Source organism: Taeniopygia guttata, chromosome 2 (assembly GCF_048771995.1).
Source record: "Taeniopygia guttata chromosome 2, bTaeGut7.mat, whole genome shotgun sequence".
NCBI classification, from domain to species: domain Eukaryota; kingdom Metazoa; phylum Chordata; class Aves; order Passeriformes; family Estrildidae; genus Taeniopygia; species Taeniopygia guttata.
In genome coordinates, this window is record NC_133026.1 from 92847847 (window position 1) to 92858338 (window position 10492).

General features: G+C 36.8%; 1 protein-coding gene across 11 annotated transcripts in view; it reads right to left on the reverse strand.

Annotated features, from left to right (window-relative positions):
• Nucleotides 1-10492, reverse strand: part of ZNF236 (zinc finger protein 236) — a 75181-nt gene that overhangs the window by 8357 nt on the left and 56332 nt on the right. For 8 of the 11 annotated variants that reach the window (XM_030265884.4, XM_030265881.4, XM_030265880.4 and 5 more), the window contains 5 exons: nucleotides 10145-10324; nucleotides 9482-9631; nucleotides 8668-8858; nucleotides 6925-7056; nucleotides 5450-5647 (listed from right to left, as the gene is read on the reverse strand). In XM_030265884.4, the coding sequence (XP_030121744.4) occupies nucleotides 5450-5647; nucleotides 6925-7056; nucleotides 8668-8858; nucleotides 9482-9631; nucleotides 10145-10324 (851 nt within the window). Of the gene's footprint in view, nucleotides 1-568; nucleotides 869-5442; nucleotides 5648-6924; nucleotides 7057-8667; nucleotides 8859-9481; nucleotides 9632-10144; nucleotides 10325-10492 lie in introns of those variants that run through there. The other 3 variants (XM_030265886.4, XM_041714678.2, XR_012054048.1) reach the window with 3 other exon arrangements.

Sequence of the window (10492 nt, forward strand, 5' to 3'; positions counted from 1 at the left end):
ATTTTTGTGTATCAACTCTCTCTAACCATCTGCCTTCACACTTCTGAAAAACTCCATCAATAACTGTGTATCTTTCATTTTTGGCATACATTAGTCCCTTTACTAATTATCTGAAGCAAAACAAAATACAGAAAACCAAACCAGAGTTCCTTAAATGCTCTGTTCATCTACAAAGAGGTATTTTGACAACTGTGCATTGTCAACTAACAAAGGATTTTTTCATCCTCTCCTCTACAGTATCCATCGCCCTACTTGTCTGATATATGGGCATTCCTCAGCACCTGAACTGGTAACACTGTCAAACTGCACAGGCCTCAAAGAGGCAACTATCACAACATACACACACACAGCTGCACGATGGCAAGATGCAAATAGAACCACTTCACAGTGAACTCTTAATTGAAAAAAAACACCAGAAAATTAAATCATTAAGGTTCTTAATGGTAAGATAGCAGGATGTTTTATCTTCAAGAAGAAGCATCAATAACAGTTCTAATTTCAGTGTTTTTAATACACTGATGCTGGGCCCAGATGTTTTTCAAACTTAGTAGAGTATTTATTGTATCTATTTTTTTTTCATTTTAAATTTACTTATTAATACCAAGATAATTTTCAGATTAAAAAAGAAAATAAATTTAAAAATATATAACTTTAAAAATCTAATCAAGAACTGTCTGTGAAACAGTACTACAAATACTTGACCACTTTCTAAAATGTATGTGGATATTCTTTTCTAGTCTATTTGATTACAAACTAAACTATTAATTAGTCTTTACTATACCTAAACAATAAGCCTTCTTGATGTCTATGAAGTTCTATTCCTCACTCCACGAACTGAAGCAAACTGTGTCTGCAGAATTTGTTTACACTGGAAAATCAGCGAGACAGTTACATGGAAGAATATTATTATCACAGTACTTATAATAATAGAGTATTATAGGGAAATAATATAAGGTCTTCTGAGAAAAATTAAGTATCTTAAAACCCCTGCTTAGGTGGAAATAAACAAAATCTTTAGATTTTATCTTGTTCATTACCCCCTCAAGCATTGAAATGGTGGAAGCATACTATAACCTACTTCATAAAAATTATCTGAAATTATTTGCTTCCTTCTTTCACCATAAAACCCAAACAAAAAAACCAAACCTCCAAATCCCAACAACTCCCACCCCATCTTCTACTTGAATGTAAACAATATTTCATCCAGATAGCCCTGTAAAACTTTCTGCCAACTTTCTTTGAAGAAACAGTTTGTGATGCAATTCTGTTCCACTGATCTGTGCACCTCTTATACTTTTCCTGTAAAATAAATATACTTTTGAAAATAGTTCATGGAAATGCAACATGCTGAAGTGCAATCATCTCTTTACTGACCTAGTTAGTATTTCACTGATTGTTCATGTGATATTTTACAACTTTATTTGTGCAATTCTTATATTTTTCAGAGAGTAATTATCTTGGGGTAGGAAACAAGCATTATCTAATTAAAAAATAAGATCAGGAAACCTTCTTTGAAATGGCTCAGGCATTTGTATGCCACTCTTATAACCCATCACTCCTGAAACTAATTGTAACCACCTCTGAATGTGTGGCAGTAAAAGGTTTTTTTCATTCCATTGTTTTAATAAGATAATAAGGTCTTTTCCTTTCATCTTGGAATCATGTCTGTGCCTTATTTACTATCAACAATCAACTTCCAGATACTTCCACTACATATTCATATGAAACTGGACAGTTTAGTCACTGTGCATGTCTTAAGGTTCCCCTTTCTGAAGCTGTAGAACAGGACAGTAACCCACATCAGAAGGGGAACTGAGTCAGTAGACTAAAAAGCCTTAACACAGGGGGTGGGGTGGGTGGTGGAGGTGTTTGGACATGATCTCTAAAGAGGATTTTCTTGTGGATAATTGTGAAAATTCTGGTACTGACATCTTTGGAAAATACACATACAGTTAAGTACTGGCATCTAAACACTGATAACCTTACTGGATTTTTCTGAAAAGATTGAAGTTTGGTAGTGCCCTTTATATTTCTGGTGATCTCCAGAATTCCATCAGTATAAAATGAAAACCATGAGTAACTGATCACTGAACTCTTCCTAAAATCCTTAGCCAAACCCCAACATTTATCTTTGAATTTGCTGTTAAAGACTGCTCACAGCTGAAGCTGCTATTAACACCTTGATAAACAAAAGATTCTGATAAGGGGTGGAATTTGTTTTAGTACTTGATGGTCCAGCGGTAAATTAAACTGTCCTTTAAGACCTTTAAGATCAAAGCCAATCCTTCAACAGCCCTGACAAGCCTATCACTAAACTATGTCTGCTAAGACACTGTCCATAGTGCCTGCCACATCTATACATCTTCTAAACACCTTCAGAGTCGGTGACTCGACAACTTCCCTTGACAGGCTGTGCCAGTCCCTGACAAGCTTTTCAGTGAAGAAATTTTCCCTGATATCCAATCTAAACCTCCTCTAACATAACTGAGGTAATTATCTCTTGTCCTATTGCTCATTACCCAGGAGAAAAGGCCAACCCCCACCTGGCCACAATCTGCTTTCAGGTAGTTGTACAGAGTGTTAAGTGACCCCCCTTCTCCCCCCCTCCCCCCGGGCTCCTTTTCTCCAGGCTAAACAACCCCAACTTCCCTCCTAAGAGTTGTGCTCTTCACCTTTCACCAGCTCTGTTGCCCTTCTCTGGACACACTCCAGCACCTCAATGTCTTTGTTGAGGTGAGTGGACCAAACCTGAGCACAGGATTCAAGGCGCAGCCTCACCAGTGCTGAGTACAGAAGGACAACTCCTGCCCTGCTCCTACTGGCCACACCATTGCTGATACAGGCCAGGAAGCCATCGGCCTCCTTGGCCACCTGGGCACACCCTGGCTCTTGTTCAGCCACTGTCGATCAGCACTCCCAGCACTCCTGCTTTTCCACCAGCAGCTTTCCAGCCACTCTGCCTCCAGCCTGTGGCGCTGCCTGGGATTTTTCATGACCCAACAGCAGGACCTGACACTTGGACGTCTTGAACCTCCCAAAACGGCCCCAACCCATTGATCCAGCCTGTCCAGATCCCTCTGCAGAGCCTTCCTGTCCTCCAGCAGGTCAACACTCCATCCAATTTGGTGTTGTCTGCAAAATGACTCAGAATGCAGTCAATCCTCTTGTCCAGATCATTGATAAAGATATTAAATAGAACCAGCCCAGTACTGAGCCCTGGAGAACACCACTTGTGACTGGCCATCAGCTGGATGTAATTCCATTCAGCACTATTCTTTGGGCCTGTACATACAGCCATTTTTTTCCCAGCAAACAGTAAACCTATCCAAGTCAGTTTCTCCAGAAGAATGCTGTGGGAGACAGTGTCTAAGACTTTGCTAAAGACCAGGTAGACAACATCCACAACCTTTCTCTCCTCCACTGAGCAAGTCACTTTGTCACAGGAAATCATGTTACTCAAGCAGGACCTTCATTTCATAAACTCATACTAACTGAGCCTGATCTCCTGGCTGTCCTTGCATGTGCCACGTGATGGCACTTGAGCTGTTCCATAACCTTTCCTGGCACTTAGATCAGGCTGAAAGGCCCATAGTTTCCCAGATCCTACTTCCAGCCCTTGTAGATGGGCATCACAGGTGCTAAGATCCAGTCAACTTGGACCTCCCTGGTTAGCTAGCACTGCTCATCGTAAATGATGGAAAATGGCTTGGCAAGCTCTTCTAACAGCTCCGTTGGTACCCTTGGGTGGGCTCATCTAGTCCTATAGACAACTTGTGAATGTCTAAGTGGTGTAGCAGGTCACTGACCATTTCCCCTCCCTCCACTGAGATGGCTGCGGTGCTGCATGCACCAGCACAGGGACATTTCAAACGCGCTCCAGTGAACTCAGCACACTGGGGTGGAGCTTGAAGGGCCTCACTGGCACACAAACCCTAAAACACTGGCATGCTGCCCTCAAGCTTATCTCCAGCAAATCTGGTTTTATCCCTTCCTCCCTACAAATGTAGGTTAGATGATATCTCTCAACATGCCCTGGTAACTCCTCAGCAAAGATCTTTTTGCCCCTTTGAGATAAGTGTAGCCCATCTGCAGCAGGCCTGCTGTTGTGTAGACCAATCCATGATCAAAAACACCTAAATTCTGCTGGTGATGCCAGTCTCAGAGGCAGCTACTGATCTGCTGGCTCTTCCTACACCACTCCCTGCAACTGGAAGGACAGAGGAGGAGATTACTTGTGCTTCTGATCCCTTTACAATTGTCCCAAGGGCCTGAAGTGTTTTGTGAATGCCTCTGAACTTCTTACTGCAATTTTGATCACTGCCTTCCTGAAAAATTACTTATGAATAATAATCCAAGGGACATACTAGGGCAAGAAGCTATCTTGTCATATCTTTAACCTGGGCCCAGTTTTAAGAAAACAAACTGAAGAGACTGATTTTTGGAGTTTGTTATCATTAACAAGTATCACGACTCCTTTGGGTTTTTTCCTGGAAAATTTCTTCTAACTCAGAGGTTAAGAGTTTCACAACAACACTTTATAGTTTCTAATAATGTAGTTGACAGACATGATCATTCCAAGAGGGTGAACTTCACAAAGAGAGTATATGTCATTAAAATATTATATCAAAGTGAAAGGAAATCTATTGAAGAGCTCTCCTCAAAGCTAAGATAAATATAAAAATAATATAAAGATAATATAAATAATATAAATACATTGCCTTTGGCTCCAAAAATGTCTTACTATAAATTCTGGGAAGCTGGCAAAATTCTGGGCAACTTATATGTTTACTCTTTTCTTAAAGCTCTTCTTCAAATTACTTCCTTTAAATATCTCTCAGAGGTAAGATACTGGCCTGAAAAAAGCACTTGTCTAGTACAGCTCAGTATTCCTAACAAGAACATTCTATAATCCAATTAAGAACTTAGATACACCACTGATTTTTTCAAAAGACTTGTAAGTATTAGATTGTTCATAATCTAGAAAAAACATCACTAGACAACAGCAATAATATAAAGACATTTTAAAACAAATGTTTCCTCTATCACTTGTACTCACATGAAAGAGTGTTGACAAATGAAATGGTAAGACTGTAAAGCAGGTAACTTCCTGAGATACCAAAAGATTATCTGGAGATGAGGATTAGCACTAATGATATTCATATACAAATAAAGTGAGTGAAATCTTTGCCTGACACTAATACTTGCATGACAGGCATTAACATTTTTCATTCTGTAGTCAATATATGCATTAAAATCCTCTCCATGCTCCAGAAGAGAGTTCTCTATCTGTGCATACATTATCACTTAGACTCCCTCTCTCTCAGATGCACACCTCTCACACTGTAAAGGGAAAGCAAAAACAAAGGGCTAATAGGTACCTTTTGTTAATATCACAGAAAGTCCAAAACAAAAGGAGTTAAGAGAACAATCAACTGTTATTACCAAATACCTTGAGATGTGTTGCCCTCTTAAAGGCCTTATTGCAGATGTGGCAAACGTGTATTCGCTCCTTGCCATGAACCTCTTTGCAGTGGTGCGTCAGCATGGTGACAGAATAAAAGGTTTGGCTACACTCAAAACACTGGTGCCCACGAGTTTCTTTTTCTGCTTGACTGCTTTTAGTCACATTAGGGGAAACTTCTGTCACCTGTAACAATTTACAAATACACTATCAGGTAATTTCATAAGCACATTCACATTGGTATATTTTTTAAAATCTATCTCAACATGACAAATTTTTGGAGAGCATCTGCAAGTAACATACAGACACAAAAGAAGTCAGTTATATGTAATTATGAACTTGGTATTTCATTGCTCTAAAGAATGACACATGTATGTATTTTAAGAAAACAACATTAGTAACTATGATCAAATTGACTTAACACATCATAAATAGAATATGTGTGTATCCGTTTTTTTCTACATTCAGTTTTATACTCCTGAACAACTCCAATGATCCTCAATTTGCCACCAAATAAAATTCAAAGCCAAAAGCATTCCAGGCAGGAAAAAAGTTATCTCTGATTCTGTAGAAAAGAAGAATATTTTCTATTTGTTTAACTTCTTTATTGGGGATTCTATTTTCATAAGGAAGTAAAGGTCTACCTCCAGAAGTACTGAAACACAACGAAAAATTGATAGAATTGTATGGTGGTGTGCTGTATTATTGCTTTAATTTGTGAGAACTGCCTGGAAAAACTATTTTCTTCAAGTAATTCAAGACCAAATTCCTTTTTAATACCAAATTCAACTTTATAGATACAGAGGAATCCTAAGTACAGCAACAGAGAAAGCAACAAATCAAATCACCATTTATCTCTCATTTCTCCTATTTTAGGGCTTACCCTACCACACCAGTTGACAACATTCATTCTGCCTTCAAGAAAATAATTCTGAACCATGTTATCTAATACCAAAACTGTATTACTTATGTAGGAGTTTCTATTGTGATTCAAAGGTGCAAAAAGTTGCGAAGACTTCATGTTGCACCATCACTGAAACAACTTGTATACACAAAGAGGATGGAAACAACAGGTGCTACTTTTCCCCACAGCTCCAAAATTTATCTATTTTTATTATCTAAATACCAACTTACTTGGAAATCTTTGGAGCAGTCTGCGTTGAGCACATTATTATTGATTTGTAGAAAGAAACACATTATTAATTACATTTTTCCTTGTGTGCATGTATATATATATATATATATATATATATATATATATATATATATATATGAAAGTGGTTTTTAATTCAAAACTTAAAATGGAATCTGCGTGACTAGGAAGTCACAGAGAACCTGTTCCCAAAACTCTTGTTTGGGAATGACATCAGCCTTGATGATTCAAGAGAAAAAGACATTGTTCCAGTATTCTGATTAAATAAAAGTCCTCTACCACAAAAGATACAGAAATACAGAGTATCTACCTGGTATGTTATTTCATCAGAGTTTGCAGGTGCTGAATGGGGTGTATGGCTCACCAGTATTACTTGCTGTGATGCTGATGCGCTTTGGCTAGCAAGACTGGTATCTGTGAGTATAGCAGGGAACTGCTGACCCTGTCAGAGGAGGGAGCACAGAAAAAGAGTAACTATATTTAAAAAGCTGTATTTAAATAGTTGACTGGAGTAATACACGTTTTCACACCAAAACACTACTTTTCTGTTTTCTTTAGAAACATTTCAGAACCCTATCTGAACAAATGCAACAGTTTTCCTTCCTTTTCTCCTTGAAATTTATATCTAACCATTTAAGGGTAACAACAGCTGGAAGTTTGCAAGACTAGATTCAGTTCCGATTAATTTTTTCCAGCCTTGAATGAAATGCTAAATGTTTTAGCCTCCCAGTTGCCTTTCTTTATCCCCTGTATTCTGCTCTCCTGCATGGCCTTCCCATGGTATCTTCCTTTATTTAAATCTCTTGATTAAACATACTTCCAAACCCCATGAAATCATGATACAAAATCACTACTTAGGATATATGATTACTAATATCTTACTCCTTCTGTTTTTACACTACTCTTAATGACTTTTCAATTTCCCAGGGAAACACAGCTCTTTTACATACTACCTGTCTATTCACCATAATTTCTTGCAGCATAAACAGTGTTTGCACAGCCATTATTATTCTTCAGTGTTTCAATTTTATTTATGCTTGTCTTAATAGGAGGCACAGGATCTTATCCATAAACAGCAACATTGCCAAATGTTATCACTGAAATTATTACAAGGCCTGAAATGAAACCATGTTCTGCTTTGTTACTCTCTGATACCAGAAATCACAAACATATCATAATAATTATTTAAGAAAGCTTTTCTTCTCTTCCCCACAGCAAAACTGCAGAGGAAAGCATATAATTTTGCTTCACCAGTTTTAATCACAGCATATGCAAGATAAATAGTATTTAATTTGTATACACTTACATACTAATTGAAGTCAAAAAGTAAATAAAAATCAATTTAAACCTTGTTAAGCCAAGAAAATAGAAGAAAGAGCCCAAGTTTTTAGATGTAAAATCTACCTTGAAATGTCAACTAAACAACCTTTGCATTCTGTAGTCTTTTAATATTATTTTCTTATCTCCCCATTCTGTAGATTCTATTCGTCTTGATGACAACACAAAATTCTTAAGTTATGCTATAAATGAAACTAATAGTAATGTTACTGGAGAGATTATAGTCCATACAGCACCATGTTTATAAAATTTCTTACAATGCCTCCTGTAATTAAAGATAGTCAATTAAATTCTGTCCTGTTACTTGCTGTGAAAAGAACTGTCACAACTGCTGTTCAACTCTCCCATTCACAAGTAGGAAAAGAAAAATTTACCAAATGAAATAATATATTAGGGAGTACTAAGCTATATTACTGAATTACAACAATGAAGTACATAGCCTAACACCAAAAGCTTATCTCAAACCATGTTTGAAATAGTAGAATCCATCTGTTAATTTAAAAAAACAAACAACCTTGCAAAATTTATCAGCACTTCTGTTCCAAGAGTTCGCTTTTCTAGATGCCAAACTCATATGGTTGGCAGAGAGAAGGAAAATTAACTAAAATATCAAATATTATGTATTTGCAAGACAAAATTATATTCTAAGCAAAAGAAATTATGTTCTGTAAGACAGCAAGATAAATTTATCTGTCAGTTCAGAAAAGCCTCTTACCTGTGAAGTGATATTAAGTGTAACTGCATCAAGACCACCTGACAACATTCCCTGAGTGTCAGCAAGAGTCAAAGTGACACTACCATCTCCTCCAACTCCAGATGAAGACATCACCAAATTCTGTGCAGAAACTGCAGACTGAGATATGGGTGTTGCTGGAGGAAGGTTTGCTCCCCCTGTTGTATTAAGTTCTGGAACACATGCAAAATGGTAAAAAAAGAAAATCTGTTACATACATAAACACTAAACTACAAATTTATTTTAAGTGAACTTAGTAATTTCTGCTTCCCTTTGCTAGGATTTTCTATTGTGGAATCAACAAAATCAGTTAGAACTGCTAATCAAGAACCTACAGTTATCAGTCAGATGATAAAATTAGAAAAATTACATTTAAGTGTAGCTTCATGAACACAGTATTGCACTCACAGGTGGTCATGTGCATATACAAACATATATAGGTCGAAATTCATAAACATAAAATCTCAACATTTGAGTACTAGAACAAATTTGGTATTTTATCACTTCTGCAGTGAAGGCATCAGATTTTCTCGTCCTCCACTTTATAGATATAATCTTTTAATACTCCTTTAACTGCCTCAAAGTACTAATTTAAGACGTGCCTTCTTGTTTTCATTTTTTTCCTACAGTGTGGAATAAAGTTCATTTAAACTGACATAACAATTTAAAGCTTGTGAGACAACACATAAAACACTCAAAGTTCCTGAATCATGACACACAAGATTGTATCATTTAATTCTAGTATTTACTTTTTAAACAAAATATTATTTGTTTAGAAAAAACATTGTATGCATACCTGGAGCATTTAGTGAAGGGCCCTGAGAAAGAAGCTGGTCATTGCTTATAGTTAGTGTAGCACCTGTGGTCTGACTGATGGTTGGTGCTGTCAGCCTTAAGCCAGTGTTCAGATCAGTGCTTCCAGAATTATGCTGAATAAGATCTTGGCCTGAATAGAAATAACTCCTACTGTAACTGGAATAGTCTCAACATTATTCTGCTACTGTTCTTACAATAGATCATAAAATAAGTAGAAAATACAACCAAAACATAAAGTTAACTTCTACACATGCAGATTTTTATGTAGCAGTTTGACACATTTTTAATACAGATGTGATTATAAAAATCCAGATACTAACATGTACAGAAATACCTGAGATTAGTAATATTTAGACAAATATGGATCTTACTTCTTTAGATTCAAAGCACCAACTTGACCAATATGTAAAAATCCAGCTGTTAACTGAGGCTATGAATAAAACAGTGAACCAATCTAATGTGTTCTCAAGGCAAACGTGTTTGGGTTTCAAATGTGAATTTGGGGAGTATCTTTTAAAGCTGATGAATATAAGAAAAATATGCCATGGGAAAACTGTGGCCTTTGAAAATCCTCATATGCTAGTGTATAGGTACTCTATGAAATAGACATCTGGCATCATTAAAGATTTTTAAAAACACAAACCAGATATTGTAAGAGTGATTTCTTGAGGACTTCCTGATGAGGTTGCAGTAGTAGATCCTGAAGCATGAGCTAGAACTTGACTCAAACTGGAATTATTTATGGTCAACATTATCTCATGTTGTCCATTTGTAGATGACACAATACCCTGTGAAGTCATGACTTGAGTAATGTCTTGTGCACCTAAACGAAAGTGGTAGAAAAAAAATTCCATGAATATCCTTTGGTGGAATTTTTGACACAACTTTTTAAAGCACTGAGCTACCATAATCGATGCAGCCAAGGGGAGATGCTAGAACTTGCAGGAGAAAGTATAAATTTTTTTTTCACATCCAAATTTATTTCTCTTTA